Source organism: Carassius auratus, chromosome 4 (assembly GCF_003368295.1).
Source record: "Carassius auratus strain Wakin chromosome 4, ASM336829v1, whole genome shotgun sequence".
Classification (NCBI taxonomy): Eukaryota; Metazoa; Chordata; class Actinopteri; order Cypriniformes; family Cyprinidae; genus Carassius; species Carassius auratus.
The window spans coordinates 19,434,350-19,451,151 of record NC_039246.1 but is presented as its reverse complement, the minus strand read 5'-3'; the positions used below and the strand labels follow the sequence as shown (position 1 = coordinate 19,451,151).

At 40.4% G+C, this 16,802-nt stretch overlaps 2 protein-coding genes across 7 annotated transcripts in view; one reads left to right on the top strand and one right to left on the bottom strand.

Moving 5' to 3' along the window:
* Positions 1-2,198, bottom strand: LOC113061849 (NADH dehydrogenase [ubiquinone] 1 beta subcomplex subunit 2, mitochondrial-like). Its single transcript, XM_026231322.1, has 4 exons — positions 1,986-2,198; positions 756-900; positions 572-671; positions 1-135 (listed from the first exon to the last, which is right to left on the bottom strand). Exons 1-3 carry the CDS (start codon positions 2,069-2,071, stop codon positions 597-599), a joined length of 306 nt encoding a protein of 101 aa, XP_026087107.1. The 5' UTR covers positions 2,072-2,198; the 3' UTR covers positions 1-135; positions 572-596.
* Positions 2,199-5,529: 3,331 nt separating this feature from the next.
* LOC113061806 (inactive histone-lysine N-methyltransferase 2E-like) overlaps positions 5,530-16,802 on the top strand; it is a 33,272-nt gene continuing 21,999 nt past the window's right edge. For 3 of the 6 annotated variants that reach the window (XM_026231281.1, XM_026231274.1, XM_026231252.1), the window contains exon 1: positions 5,531-6,324. The gene's annotated coding sequence lies outside the window, so the exon portion shown is untranslated. Of the gene's footprint in view, positions 6,325-10,150; positions 10,955-16,802 lie in introns of those variants that run through there. The other 3 variants (XM_026231266.1, XM_026231257.1, XM_026231255.1) reach the window with 3 other exon arrangements.

Genomic DNA, 16,802 nt, shown 5'->3' with positions numbered 1-16,802 from the left:
TGAAGCGTGTGTGGCTTTTATTTATACTTTGTAATGCAACTTTTACAATTAGACTTGATAATAAGTCCATATACATGACAGGAACTTTCAGTTTCCTCCACAGAAAATGTGCAGGTTTTGCGATCTGGTGCACATCTGCAAATGCAAAGCAGAGAAGAGAAATATCAGTCATGCATGCTGCGGCAACACCAGGTAACTGCACTGGTGAAATAAGTGATTTCTCCTGTATCTAAATGAGTTAGTGGGTTAGTTTGCCAAAAAATGTATATTCTATCATTAATTACTCTACCTTCATGTCGTTTCAAACCTGTAAGACCTTCATTCATCTTCAGAACACGAAGATATTTTTGATGAAATCCAAGAGCTCTCTGACCCTCCATAGACATCAAGGGAACTGAAGGACATCATTAAAATAGTCCATGTGATGTGAAGGATCTGGGACTTCATCAAAAATATCTTAATTTGTGTTCTGAAGATGAACCGTGGTCTTACAGGTTTGGAACAACATAAGGGTGAGTAATTAATGACAGACTATTCATTTTTTGGGTGAACTATCCCTTTAAATGCGTACGCAGATTGGGTCGTTGAGGGCGACTCTACTCTTCATCATCAGGTGGGATTCCCAGCTCCTCATCGGTCCAAGCTGAAGTGTCCGGCCATGGAAAATGACCCTAAAGAGACATTTAGCTAAGTGTCTGGTGGTCTGTTTATTATAAATGTTTAAAAACATCTGTTATGATGTGGTTTCCCCTCACCAGTACGGCGTCTGGGTCGTGCCAGATGTGCCACAGGATCCAGAACCACATGGCACCGCTGAGCAGCTCTGCCTGAAACTTCTGGTTCTTGGTGAGCTGAGGAGGCTGTCTGTATTGGGGCTCAATATGAGGGCCTCCTCCTGCCCTAAAACATGACAGTCAGGAAGATTACCAGTAAGTACGTGAAAGTTAATGTCTAGCAGTGCTAATGAAAACCCAATAGTGTTACATGCTGAGCAAATATATATGGACATTTGTAAATATATGAAAACCTTTTTTTTTTGGAACAAGGTCTGTTTAAGATAGTATATGCAAGAAACAACTAAACTACACCAACATATTACACCCTTTACCCATCAGACATAAAGTATAATTTACATTCTACAAAGAAAAGATTGTATTCCATACTTGTAATTTTCAGAAAGGTTGCCAGATTGCATAGACTTTCTGGGAAGACCCTTGAAGACAGTTTCTTACTTTTTTCCCCAGTTTAAGACCCTGATCACTTTAATTCAATGGAGGAGATAAGAGGGAAAGGAGTCTTTCAATTTAAGCAATACAATATTAACCTTCTGGCAAGTAGTGTACAGAAGGCTAACTTTTTACAGTTAAAGCGACTTAAGTGTTGTGCTTTAACACTAAACATAGCAATAAAAGTAGAAGGGACTATGGGCAACCCCAATTTCCAGAAGTTATAGAAACTCTGGCATAAACAGAACATATATTAATGCGTACATCGGTCACAAATTATTACATTTGTTTAACGTGCACATAAAATATTTGTGCATGTCTTGGTCTTGCAAAGCTCAAACATTTATCTGCATTGAACAAACAAGTAAAAAAAATAAACACGCAAGTAAATGCATTCTTTTATAACATAACATGCAGGATATATGTTGTGTTTTATTATTAGACCAAGCAATTAAATAGTTTACCAATTACCGTGCGTTTTCCTCTTGGTACGACCATGTGTTTTGATCAATAAGGTTGCCAACCATATTTTTGGACCTTGTATTTTGGAGTCCCATGCAAACAACATTGTATGTATAAATGCGAAAATTCATTGTCAAGGTATTTCAGTTTGATGCCATCACTGTACCTAATAAGACCAGGGTACCAACTTCTATTTAAATCTAACCTCCATGTACTCTACATAATATTTATTCGATATACTCTAAGAACAAAACTACTTAACGTTAGCCTATTAGCTTCCTGCTGATAAACACTCACTTTCTGACGGTCATCTGCTGAGGTCCGCGTCTGAAAAGTTGCAGGCCTGTTCGCAGGACACCCGCTGTCCTCCTGAGAGAAGACATGCTTATATTTGTGCCACTATTCTGTTTTCACAATTAGTTTTTGATCGGAGGAGCCGCGGTGAACACAAAGCTAAATGTCACCTTTACAGCGGCCGTCTCTCTGGCCTGCTAATAACGAGCGATCTGATTGGTCGCTTAGAATAAGATGAGTGACTGCTATTCGCTGTCTGTTCGACAGAGGGCGCCAAATACCCGCCGAGTAAATACTGCAACAACATCAGTTAGGGATTGTTAATAATACCGAATCAATTTAATGTAAATTACGCGCTTAATTTGGTCATTTATGTCTTTATTGAGTTTATAAATGTGTAAAAATGTATTTTAATTATAGTTATTGTTTCTTTCCCTTTGTTAAAATCCACTGTGGGGCAAGTTAGTCAAGAAACGAGATTCTGCTTGTGACTGTGCTTATGCATTACACGAAGAAACGATTAGAAAAATGTACTAATGTAGGCTATGAAGACAGGATACAGGAGACCAGTGATCATTATATGAGAAACAGTATTTTATTTGCTCAAAGAGCAATAAATGTCAAAATTTTCTTCATGTTATCTCGATTACTCAGTCTTTATGACTCCAAGAATTATCATGCAAGAAAATATAATTTGTATGGCCTGGTTTCACAGGATTAAGCCATAGTTCAATTGTGACATTTAAATCTTTTTATAAAGAGACACTGATGTATTTTTGATCGGGGGGAGGGGGGGGGGGGGGGGGGGGTTATCGAGTATGAATATATTAGTGAGTGTGGTGCTCATACTGTTACACTAACATACAATGTTAGTAGCGAAATTGCTTGGGAATTAAATTTTAAAAACCGACATTTCGATCTTAAAGGAATAGTACAAAACACCTATAGCTCGCCATTAATCATCACCATCTTCATCCTCCTCCTCCTCTCAGAGCAGCTCGTGGAGTGACAACATGGCGGCTCTGAAATACATCAATCACAAACACGAACAGATAGTGCCGCTTAAAGCCACCACGGCACCTAACGTCCGTTTTAACGAGTGCAACTAACTGACCACTTCAGGCATTATGGCCTCGCGCAACGAAGGTGATTTCTGATCGCCGCCGAAACAGGAAATGTGCTTCTTCTGTTTCCGCTCGGATGCGGCGGTTACTGTGACGTCATACACGACTTCTTCAGAACAGCTCTCATAACAGAAGCTTGACCATTAAAAAAAATACCAAAACACACATGGAAATATATAAATGAAATGGTTTCAAAATACTTTATTGCATAACAGGTTTATTAATACGCATATGTAACTGATAATGATTGTATCACATTATTTGACATTACAAATCACACGAAAGTTTAAAACATTACTCTTCATAAGATAATCCTGTAATATGCTTTTGTATATATGTGCCACATATGCCTTTGTGGTGTCTTGATTTAGATTAAATCTGTTTTTATACAGTCTATGGATTAAACTCGTATTTTGTCACATCATGCTGTTATGGCAAATGACGTAAATACGTCATGACGCAGAAGAAAAATAACAACTGAATCGTATATAATCGGTCCTTCTGAGCGAACGTCCAAAACACTGCTTTCGTATTCCCATGTTTGAGGCTACAAAAGCTCATTGAGATTTTTAGTCGACGGCGTGCATTTTAAAACACACGGCTGGTGATGCAACGTTACTCTTCTTACGGAGCTTAATCCGGTTTCCGGCGATGGTATTTTCTGGAAAGCCCGTGACCCCGCCCTGCGTGCGCTTTGTGCCGCGCGGAGCACTGACGCCATCTTCTTGCGATATTTGTGACGCGACACGAGCTACTTTTATATGTAAAGCAACTCCATCAAAGGGCTCTTCTAAAACGTCGTGTTTCAGAGATCCGTTGAGATTCAAGTAAATGAAAAGGTTAATGAGAGTGCGTTAATGACGCCCTACTGTCTTCCACAAACACAAAAAAATACTCTCGTATACTCTCGGCTCTCCGGTTGCGCCGCTCTCCCCTCGCAGCTCAGAGCCCGCCCAGAAGTGGAATTCAGATGATGTCATCTGTAGCCAATCAGCGCCGAGGAAACAGGACAATATGCGTATTATTGGTCAAGGGCAATGTCGCTCATTCTATTCAGGGAGGGGGCGAACGGAGAAAATCGCCATTTTGAAAGCGTAACAAAATGAACTCTATTGACACTGAAATAATACCCTAGCTCCAGAACTGGTTGAAATGTTGCCCGTCTTTATGTCCATCTATAATCTCAAACGTTCCTTGAGTTAAAACCTGAAGATGATTTGACTGGCGTAGTAAGCAATCCTGTGCGATACAACAGCTCGATTTAATTATCTCTTTGATTTCGTTTTCCTTTCAATTGTACAAATTCGACGATCGGCGCGTCACATCGCAGTTTTCTGTTTTATCTTGCTGTGTTTAATCTCCACTCTGCGCTGCATAGCTCTTCAACTGCTAGTGGTGGGTTTTATAGCACAGACTGCGCATGCGCAGGAGGATGCGGTTTCGCTCAAGTTCAGTGGGGGGAGGGGGCGGGTGTTGTATGAATACGTCTGCTGAAGAGCAACATTTGGAGACCATGCAACAATATAATAGCAATGTATATGATTTGTATATACACATATAAAGTGTGTATATATGCATTGTATCACCATGAACTTGAGAGACTGGCTTTCAAAAGATCTCACAAAATGGTGAAAAAAGGAAATTACAACAAAAATAGCCAAGAAAAAGAGTAGATTTCTACGTTAATATTATATTTTTATTACACTCTGCAGATGTTTTTGTTTATACTTATGGTCATGCAACTCCAGTTATCAAATATATATAAATCTGCACTTGTATAAAGGGTTACATAACAGATTTGCTATCATTTACAGTTTTGGGCCTCACAAAGACTTGTGTAGGCTGCCTTCTGCTTTGTTTTCACTCAGTTATCGTTTCTTATTATTTCATGTTTTGACATACATTTGGATACTTATAATGGGGTAAGGGATAAAAAAAGGAAACATTCACAGGCTAAAAATAAGACTTCCACATCAACCTTTAAAAAAAATGTTTTACCAAGTACACATGCAGATACAAAAAAAAAAACAAGATTTCCTTAATCATTCCAAAACACCCAGATATTGAAGCAAAACACAAGGTCTTGGCATAATTATTATTTATTATTATTATTTTTACCAAACTTTTATTCGTAATGGTAGACACAAACTATATTGTAACACTTTTATTATTCCTTGCTCTTAGGTTTAGGAATTCAGACCAACTTTGGGATCATTTGATAATAATGTACAGGTGCTGGTCATAGAATTAGAATATCATCAAAAAGTTTATTTATTTCACTAATTCCATTCAAAAAGAGAAATTTGTATATTATATTCATTCATTACACACAGACTGATATATTATATACAAACCCTACATCTATAGAAAGGTTTGTTTTTTATTCAGCTTTCAGATGATTTTTATTTTATTTATTTATTTTTGGTCGGGTTTTATGGTCCCGGGTCACATACTTTCAATGAGTCAAATGAACGATATAACGATCTTTTTATTTACACACATGTTGACTTAAATACTATTTTTTACAATGATAATGATTGCAACAAACTATTTCATTACAATATGTGACGTTACATTAAAGACACTACGGTTAAAAATCCTGTAATAAACAACGCCGTGTCCCCACAAGTCATGTCCCAACGAAGGAAGCTTTCCCATCAATGGAAAGCTTATTTATTTAGTTTTCAGATGCGTTATTCATCTAAATTTTAAGAACTGGACAGCCAGGTCCCATTTCTCCACAGCGAGCTGCAGTCAGACTCCTGTGTTTGGACTGTAATATTATGACGCTCGCCGCGGATGAACTCTCCCTCCTCTGCCCCTGAGCTCGTGCACGGGAAACCCCTCGCATCAGAGGCGGAGCGCGCACTGACAGAGAGTCGGGGGCGAGCGGAGGGAGGCGGAGCCACGGCACTTCTGCCAGGGCCGCCATTTTTGCACAGGGAAAAGAGACAGGATTGAAGGGATCTAGTTTCTAACTGTCGGCATAGATATGGACAAAATTGTCGGGGTTTAACAGTCTCCAACAGTGCGTTTGGATTAGAGCACCACGAAGCGAAATACAAGTGCGAAACAGCGCGATTTGTAAAGCTCTGTTACACATCCGCAGTGGAGAGCGAAGTATTGTTTTGGTTGTGTGGTAACTGTTAGATCAGGCGGCGGGGTCTCACCCGAGTCCCCAGTGTCTCTATCCACAGTTATCACCGTGGACATCAACGGTAAGTACCTGGCGTGATCTCACAGCTATCTGTTTGTTTATTAGAGACGAGTGTTTGATGCTAGTGGCTAAGTGACTTGCTGAAGAGGGTCCCATCCTTGTGTAGATGCTGAAACTGTGAGCTTGGGTCATTAGTTTGTTAACAATCAGATGTAATTACAACGCTGCTGTGCATTTGTCACCCCCTTCTTTTGAGGTATAAATCCCACTGGCTTGATGTAAAGAGGACAGTCCGAGCAGTGTGTGTTATGACTTAATTTAGCAGCTAAAGTGGCTAGCTAGATCACACCCACCTTAAATGCCTCACAAAAGGAGAGATCTCAAATTGTAACGCTGTTTTATTGTGGGAGCGACCAAATAAGCTGCACACGAGACGAGAGCGGCGGAAGAAACCCGTCGTCGTTGTTGGAAAGCTGCTAGCTAACGTTACACCAGCAGTCACTGGAGAAATGCTAGCAGGTTAGCCAACCGAGCGAGAAAGAAACCGCTCGAGACTTCAGTAATCTCTTCACAGGCTGGGATGTGCAACAAAAACTGCTCAAGAGTGTGTTTCCATTTTGGCTGTGGGTTGTGGTCACGTCCAGCGATACGCTGCTTCCGCCACTCATCTACACAAGCTTGATGGAGATATGCACATGTTTACATCTATTTACACGTGTTTTGGTGTGCATTTTTAGAGAACGAGAGGTGTGAGATGTTTAAAATGGCACGTTGTGCTCTGACAGAGCCTGCAACAACAGGGCTTTTGTTTACACTTCTCAACTCCGGCTAACTAGGTCCACTCTTAGCCCATCCATGCCTAGCCCACAAACACACGTTAAAGTCTATCGACTGACATTGATTCAGAGGAGGAAGAGCCTCTATACATACGAGCTGATTTTAGTCTTGTGTTTTTGAACTTGCTCTAATCGCTGCAGAGAATAGGACTGATTTAACACGGCTTCGCATGATATTGTGTAGATTTAGCGTAGAGGACCGAAAACGAGCGCTTGTTTAGTGTGTTTTGTGTGTTGATAATGAGTGCTGCAGGCGTGGGGGGAGGAGTGGTTCGGTTCATGTCAGATCTGCTTCAGCTTCTCCTCAAAGTGGACCAGAACCGCGCTGCTTTACCCTCGAGCTGCGCAGTTACGCAGTTTATAGTCAATAAACCGTCTTTCGACGCGTTTGTAGGCTTTGAACGATTTATGTTCGATATTAATTACTGGAAATTTAATATATGCCTCCGTGTAAGGTATTTAAACGACCCAGCGTGTCATGTCGATGCGCATTAGCATAGCAAGCTAAGCAAGTTAGCTTCACCGACTAGCTGTTTGTGAGGATGTTGTTGAATTAACTCAACGTTTAGTCGACCCGGCGCTGTTAGTTTATCTTAACAGATCATTCAGTGATTTTAAACCCCAAGAAGTCGACGTTAAATCGCACTTTCCCCCTCAAATGATCGTGTGCATCGTGAGGTGAGCTGAGCTGAGATTTGGCTAGTCGTCGTCAGTCTCAATCGCCAGCTACGCAGAAACGACGCAAACACTTTGTTCCAGCACAAAAACAGCGCATTTGACAAATAGATACTTAAGCTTATGTGAAAAGGCGGGTTTCTTGTTATCTTGGCCGCTTTCTGGCAAATGTCAGCGAGTCTTCGAGCGCAGTATTTCCTCTCAGGGACTTAGTGAAAATGGCGGATGAGTTGATGTTGTGGTAATGAAAGCCTCCACACCCCTCGATCAGCTCTCACACACTGCAGCGCCAACACACACACCAGGACAACACAGGGCTGTGTTTCACCAAATATGAGTATAACCTGCGTCCATTGAACGCTTTAGCACATAAACCCAACCATATGAGTGTGTTACTGATAAAAGTATACACCACAACTCAAATCTCATCTCATTCGTGAAGCAACCACCAGTAACGTTCTGTTGTTGCTGTCTTTACAGCGTTCAACAATATAGTAGTAGTATTCATATTGTATTAGAAGGTAGTTGTTGTCTTTGCCAGGTAAAGTGTATTTAGGGTGTTTTCACATATTACCTTAGTTCATTTTAAAGGAACCAAACCCAGATCACTTAAGGGGAACCATCCAAAAGTGACCTCAGTCCTTTTGGTGTTCACTATATAGTGGACTCAAAAGCGAACCTTTTCTTGGTCCTCTTCAGCACTCAAGTGATCTCAGACCCTTTCTTGTTCACACCACGACTTCATAAGAACACAGACTGTGGCTTTCTGTGCAGCAGTGAAATGGAAATGTTTGAAGATGAAGTGGATGATGATAATAATAATTAATAATTATAAAAAATATTCTAGTACTAAACCACTTAGTTCAACCTCAATCATTACTGTTATGCTGGTCCATACAAAGCATACCAGGACCTCATTGCTTTCACAAATCACGAGGAAATCGAACCACAAACGGAACAAACTCAGACAAACATTCAAATAAACTGAGACGATTATTCCAATGTCTTCATTTAACAAAAAAAAAAAAAACAGAGTGAAGACTGCAGTGATTTTTTTAAATTATTTATGTTTGATTTGATTCCGTAGTTCTTCTTACATGATGCTGTTAAATAGATCTACTTTACCTGTACTGTTTTTTTTTTCAGTTTTCTTTCTTATATTGTTCCTCCTATTGTTATTTGCGTCTTTGTTCTAGTATGTAATAAAGATGAAATAAAAATAACCAAATTAACTTCACTATGAAGTAAAATGACTCGTGTTGCGAAATATGCATTTCGTCAAACCACCCACCCTTAGGAAATTCTTTTGTGACTTAGTTTACCTTACTGGAAATTTGTGACTATGAAAGGGAGGTTTGTGTTGTACCAGAAACCTAGATTTGTGCCTTGCCTCACCTAACGATTTAACAGGAAATTAGTTGTTTCTCGAGCTCATGCACAACCATCTACTTCTTAAAACTACTCTGAAAAAAAGAGTTTTGGTTTAACAGCCACTCTGAGAAGTACAACTTTATTTGAGGATGCCATAGAGTTTACTGCAGTATAGAAAAGAGCGAAACCCACACGGCTGTGTCATATTTCTCTCATGATTACTGCTCCCTCCCTCTGGTCAGCAGGGAGCTTACAGGTCCAGAAGAATGTGGTTATTCATCAGAGCAGTTTGATGGGGTAAACATGGGCCCTAATGCCTAATGAATAGACAATGATGCTGCAAAAATGTAATCTTGATCTTGCATGGGAAGCAGGCGAGTGACTGCTCATGCGTGAACTGATGGCACATCATCGGGGGCTTCGGTTATCCAGCGGGTCAAGCCATCACGCGGCATATGAATGCTGATGTTTGAGTTTTATCACTCTTAATGGGTCCGCTTTCTATCCCTCAGCCTGATGCAAATGTTGTTGTAGCTTTTGGGGGCAGGTGAAATGGCTTAAGCCCCTTTCACACTGCACGTCGGACCCGCAATATTCCCGTAACATTGCCTGGTTGCCTTCTGTGTGAAAGCAACCACGTCCCGGGATTGATTACCGAATTGAACCCGGGTCAGGGACCTAGTAACATTGCGGTAATCGATCTGGAACGAGCGCTGTGTGAACAAAAGCCAGATCTAATTCCGTATCGAAGTGATGACGCGCGTTATCGCGCGACTCTTTTACCGGCTGTTTTGAAGGAAGATCAACATTCGCGACGAAAACATATGTGCAAACTGTAATGAAGCAGATATCAGTTAGTTCCTCACTTTCCGCGCTGACGCCGAGATCGTTTGCTTGTCACGTGTCGTTACGGGATCTTCAAGGGTTGTGTGTGAAAGCACGCACATATACCGGGTTATCACTGGCAGTGTGAAAGTGCCAAATCTAGCGACCAGGGAACAATTACAGGAACACTTTACCCCTGTATTTGCCGGAATGGCAGTGTGAAAGGGGCTTTATAGGGACAAGCTGTGAGATAACAGCTGTGACTCGATTGTTTCTCCTTTGACATTGACAAAGACCCCCTCCCCAAACCCCAAGCTCTCCTTTCACCTCTCATCCACTGGCCAAAGCAGATGCATGACTGTGGAAAGTTTATGTGTTTTCATTAATAGGAATTTGATTGTGTTTAGAAAGGCTTTCCGTAATCTAAACCAAGGTGTTGCTCCGACAGCTTTCTGGAAATGCCAATTTCTGCATATTTCTTGTTGAAGCCAGTATGTGCTACATTTTTTTTTCCCTTAGCCAAACTGTGAGACCGGCCTCTGTGGTGCAAACTTTGGCAGCCACTGGTGAGATGATGGTCTGAGAGACTTGCCAAACACATGCTTTGGACCTTTTTTTCTTCTTCTTCAGGACAGCACCATGGCTGACATTCAAGATGCCCATTAAGAACGGATTTGCCATCTATTGTTTAAATGCTGATTTGCTCCACAAATACAGTATTTTTTTTTTGTCTGCATGGAAAAGCTGGCGCCTGTGCTTGCCTGCAGATAACGAGAGGAGCAGACCGTGTACAGTGCAGGCTGTGGCTTTCTGACAGGCGTTTCCTGTAGATGGAGGTCCAATCGTTGGCATGTAGTGGTGTGACATCACAAAGAAGCCATGCAAAGAGGATGCAACATCAGCCTACGCACATCAACACACAGCTCACATCTCCGACAGCGACACTCGAGGGAAGTGATCCACGCGGAGAATGAAGCAAACCTGGTTTGTTTTTAAATAATAAACCTAGCACATTTGAACTACACTGTCGTCTCATCTGATGGAAACATGGTGGATGAACTTGAAGAGTTCAGAATGAGCACTCCCCGGTGTCTTGTTTTGCATAGCCTGTCTTTTTTTAAGACTGGGATGCATGGAAAGGTGAAGGTTGTGTGTGACAACTGATATAAGAAGTGAAGATTTTTATTGTACTAGGGCGTAATAAAGCTATTACTTTAGTAAATAATATTGATCTGCAAGATTAAAACGTGCAATTCCGATCAGCATAAACCGCTCTCCAGCAGCTGCATTCACCATCCTGTATTCTTCTTTGTCAGGTTGACATGTCACACTTGCATTCTAGCCTCCCTGCGCAAAGGTGATTTGACGCTGTGTGTGTGAGCCCAGGGGCAGTGTCTGTTTGTTGTCTGTGTTGGAGAAGTAAAGTACCCCCCCTCAGGAGAGATGGAGGTTTTAAAGAGAGAGAGAAAGGCAGGAGGCTCACAATCGCAGTCTCAGGTGACGCATCTTATCCTCGCATTGCGCACACCGGGGCACACACACACACACACACTTGATAAAAACCTGACAAAACACACTCTAAAAAGCCTGTTTGCTCGACTCCTAAACGTAAAAGATAGCATGTTTTGATATTTGTGGAGCTGAGGTGTGGTTTGGCACATATGCAGGTAGCTGGTTCCACCGGGAGGCCTGTTGGTGCCGTGAGGTCACGTGAGAGATGTGAAGGGAGGAGCTATGGGCTCAGGTAACCTGTTTTTGTTTGCTGGCTGTAACCGAGCTCTCTCAGCGGGCCCTGCCTACATGACAGGTGTCCCATAGAGCAGACATCCCCTCATCCTACACATCTAAATGTGTGAATGTTATCGTGGGGTGTTTGTGATGTAATGGTGTGAGCCAGGCGTGAAATCGATCATGCAGCTGTGCCATCGTGAAGTCTGAGTGGTCCCGACTGTCCTTCTCGCCCATGGCATTATGGACTGATTTGACCCCTGCACGTCCATACGTATACGTTACACTATGATACTCCAAAACTGCTTCCAATATGAGAAAGGAAATTTGTCTTTGTTTGCCTTATGGTTTTAGTATTTTAACTGATTATTAGTGTTTAACTGATGTATGCTACTATGGAAGACAGAAAAAAAACCTTACCATATAAAAACGATATTATTGGTTTTGATAATGAACCAAAATTTGCATCTGCATCCTTAACTCAAGCTACAACTACTATCAAATGTGCATTTCTAAGAGAGAGTAAAAATCAAAAATTGAAAAGTGATACTATTATTATTAATAGTATCAAGCAACACAAACCAGTTTTCTGATTTGAAAACAAGATCATAATAAGATAGACTACATTTTTCTATTAAGATTTATGTCGAGGAAAATTAACTGGTCTGGTTTCTACAGCTTTCTATATAGAGCAAACATCCGGCTTTAAACTTGAAATAAATAAAGATTTGACAGTTATCATGATAATTAATCGATTCACGCTGATATGAGATAAATTGTGAAAGGTTTTGGGCCATATCGCCCAGCCTTAGCAATAATATTTCGGTTTTTCTTTAAGAAAATATAAAAATCGTTTTTTTCTTTAACTCTAAATAAAACACACTTTTCTAGATGGGGGATATTCATCGTTGATTTTGTTTGTCAACAGTCATCCTTATCTAATTTAAGAATGTCAAGTGCCTCCTTTCTGACCGTGGTGGAGGTGCACTGTGGTCAGTCACTTGGCATTAACGTATGTTCAAAAGGCTGAGAGAAAATACATGCACAAGAAGTGTTCTTGCTTACTGCCCAAAGTCAAAAGTGCCCACCCTGAGGTCTCTATGAAATTATGTTCTCTGGACGTGGGACCTGTGAAATTTTCACCCGTTTTATTATCATCCAGTTATCTGCAGCAATGACATTTAGCATGGTTGGTTTGATGTAGTAAACATCACTAATAAAATATTGTATTCAAGTAGGCATCTCTCTATTCTATTCAGCGGCTAGAGCTGGCCGTGATTGTGCCCCGATTGTGGCGGATTTGTCTAACGAGGTGACACGACCTCGTACCTCATGCATCTTTATCAATGACAGTCAGGAAAAGCTGTCGGCGTGTGTTTTTGAGGCACGTGGTTGTGTGAAGCCTCTATGTAGCGTAGGCTGTGATGACTCAGTCTGCGAGAACGGTGTGTGAAGTCACATCGCCGGGGATGGCGTTTGGAAGCCGCCTCGATTTCCATCTCTCCCCGCTGGAAACCAGACCACGCGAACCAGGAAAAAACAACTGTGGGAGAGAGCGAGGGAGAAGCGGGGAGAAACATGTGTTGACACTCCTACGGGAGGCTATGGGTTTCCCTCCCCGATGTAGCGAGGGAGGAGCTTCCCGTACCACATTGTGTCCGTACAGAGAGGAGGAAAAACAGTCGGATTCAGCTGGTGGCTTCTGCGCCAGAATTCCCAGCCTTAGATGGATCGTTCCACTGGAAAGACAGGACAGAGAAAAGAAATATTACACGATGTGTTGCATAACATTACGAGTGTTTTATATATTTTAGTTTCGAAGGCTGCTTATCTTTTCATAGGCTCTTTAAATGGCTTCTCTCTCCTCATGACCATTTAATTGGGCTCGTATTCGGCAGCCAACTCCCCGTCCACCCCTCCCTTCCCCTCCGAGTTTCAGGGGTTTATTTAGGAAGTGCAGAGGGGAGGGAAAGAAATCCGGGTAGGGCAGGGAAGCGCTTTTCTTTCTTTCTTCTCCCTCTCTCTCTGGCTGTGTTCTACTAAAGGAAATGGGCGTGTCGGAGGGAGCCTGAATGCTCGGATTTAGCCAGGAATGCTCTACTGTACTGGATTTTTCCACAACCTCCCTTTACATTTGAGGAGGGGGATTTTTGCTGTGTGTGTGTGTACACGGAGAGGCAGTGTGCATGCGTGCATTCCTGAGCAGTGACGGCAGGATTGTCCTACTGAGGCCAAGAAGAACAGAATTGTTGTGTGAAAGCCGGAAAGAGACCACTGTATGCTTTCTAAGGGAAATGGGTTTATTACACAACACAATGTTGTTATGCCTTCATGAAGAGGGCACGGTCACTTAAGCTTTATATTAAAGCTTAATTAACACAGATTTGTTTTGTTTCGCTAACATTACAGCCATAAATACTGGCCTTGTAATCTTACTTTTCTTCTGTAAGAAAAATGTATAATCATAGTAGTAGTAATAATAATTCTTCTTTTTTGACATTTGCAGTAAAGTTAGATCCCTTAATCATACCCCATACCTTAACTTAACTATTACCTTACCAACTATTAAAATTAGGAGTTTGTTTAGGAAAAACTCTCAAGGTGCTACCAAAAATTATTCCAAATGAGTCACTTTTTAGGTTGCAGTTCAGTCAGGATACTGCCTCCGAGGACAGCCGTCCATGTAAACAAACGACAGCAAGGCGTTTCAGTAGATTTGGAACGGAGCTATTATTTCCTGTGCTTTTTCAGGAGCTGTGAAACTCCATTCATTTTTCACAGCAGTCGAAACATCCCCAATATATCAGACCCACTGCGCTTGTGAAAGCGACCTGACGTGGCCAAAAATGGGAGAATCGTAGTAGCCTATGGCTACAGAGTAAATCGCATGTCGTCAGATTCCTATTAATTAGCCCCCAAGCTGACAGCTGTCATCTCTGCAAGTCTTTGGACTGCTTTATAGCCTTTATAGATAGGGCACAAGCATATCTCGCACACATCACACAGTTTGCAAGTCTGTTCTTCATCATGCCGCATGTGCAGATTACAGTTTCATAGTAACTTATTTATATATAGTGAGCAGAAGACGTGCCACCCTCATAGGAAAGTGTAAATGTGTGTGTTTAAAGGGGCATGTTAAGGCTGGTGAAGGTGTGTGTTGTGTGCAGGCATGTAAGTTCATGTTTTGTTTATTTGCAGTGATGTGCATCATAATTCCTGGTATGCAAAGTCCAAAATGAACCAAATGTTGGTTAAAATTGGCTTTTGCGGGTAAATGGTTAAGTCATTTTAGATTATTTTAATTTAAATTATAAAAATTCTTAATACAATTTTTTTTTCCATTTTTAATACAGTGCAATTTAACAAATTATGTAGACATAAATAATTTAGTAAAAAAGATACAATTCAGTGATTAAGTTTTGAAAGATGTTAAATAAGAAATGGTTAAATATCAAATATAATATATCAAATATATAATTAAATCATACAGTGTCTCTATAAATAGTGCACTGAATATAAATATGAAAAATCTAAAAATAAACATGCATACATACACATTAGGGCTGCACGATATTGGGGAAAAAAATGACATTGCGATATTTTTTTTTGCGATAGATATTGCGATATGAAATCGAATCAAATTTTTTCTTACAAAAATGGGGTGAGCACACTTACATTCTCATTTTAAATGATTTAAACATCGACACATCGTGTCAATTGATTAATATGCGAGAGGGAGAGAGAGCAAGACAACGCTGGTGTTGTTTAAAGATGGTGAGCGTGCGGCCGGGGCTCGCTCGCTCTCTCTCTCTATTTTCTCTTACGTGCTCTATCTCTCTCTCTCTCTCTCTCTCGTGCGCATACATGCATGAGGCCTTAAGGTTGATTTATACTTCTGCATCGGACCTTCTGCGTAGCCTTTACGCCATAGACTATTTGTAATTGTACATTTTTACTTTTGCGACTTCGTCCGCGTCGACATGAAATACACATACAAACCGCAGTCTGCAGTGCAAAAAAATATAAAAATTCTGGTTTAATGTACTAAGACAGTGATGCAGATGAGCCAGAATATTAACGCGACATGTCTAAATCTAAAGCTTTTTCCTCTCTTTAGAAAACTGTAATTCAGAAAGCGCTTATGGATGAAGTTAATATTTTGGGCTGATCTGTTTTTCTGCAACATATTTTGCTTAATTAGTAAGATGTGTGTATTGTCTCTGTGCATTAAGCGTGTTCTTTATATGGGAGGAAAATGATGTAATAATGTGTAAATAAACACGTTTCATTTACTTTTTGAGCTTAAATGCATATGTGCACATAGTATTTGCTTTACAATTAACTATTAAACCAAAAACCTTTCAAAAACATGCAGCAATGTGATTATTTTGATTTAGTGTCAGTGGGTTTAATCCGTGACATTAAAAGATTTATTACTCCTTCCCTTGGTGTTTTTCCACATTGCAATTGTTTTTGCATTAACAATTTGCAATTGTTATAATTGCATTGTCCAGTTTTCTCTCAGAACGATGATCTGACTTTCTATTTCTATAATTTTTTCACAAACACAACAAATAATCAAATACTGCCCTAAACTCAATGAGGGAACTATCCTGCAAGTATGGTGGATAAACATAGCAGTTTCCCAGAACTCAATGCGCACGTTCTCATTTTTTTATATTCAATCTTTTATAACACTTATTGCCTTATTAATAATGCATCACTGTTAAAGGCCTTCTTTTATTTGTGAACAATTAAAATGAAAACAAAACATTGTGCTTTTGTAAAATAAAGAAAACAAATAGGATGTCGCTTTCTGTCATTTGAATTTCCTTTCTGTGAACATAAGCATGTCACAAAAATGTTAATTTTAACGGATAGAGATTATACTTATTATATAAAGGTTGGAAATCAATTTGCTTTTCAGTGAGTGAAATAAGTATTTGATTCCCTACCAACCAGCAAGTATTCTGGCACCCACAGATTGATTATGTGCCCCTGTGGAACACCGATTAGTCCTACCACTTTAAGAAGTTAAGCTTAATGTCAGCTCGTTAGGTGTATAAGACACCCATCACACCCCTAATGTAGATATGTGTATATA

Coding starts and splice junctions, on each gene's coding strand:
- LOC113061849 (XM_026231322.1), bottom strand. CDS start 2,071: ATGTCTTCTCTCAGGAGGACAGCGGGTGTCCTGCGAACAGGCCTGCAA. Junction 901..1,985: donor CAGCAGATGACCGTCAGAAA/GTGAGTGTTTAT, acceptor GTCATGTTTTAG/GGCAGGAGGAGGCCCTCATA. Junction 672..755: donor ACGACCCAGACGCCGTACTG/GTGAGGGGAAAC, acceptor ATGTCTCTTTAG/GGTCATTTTCCATGGCCGGA.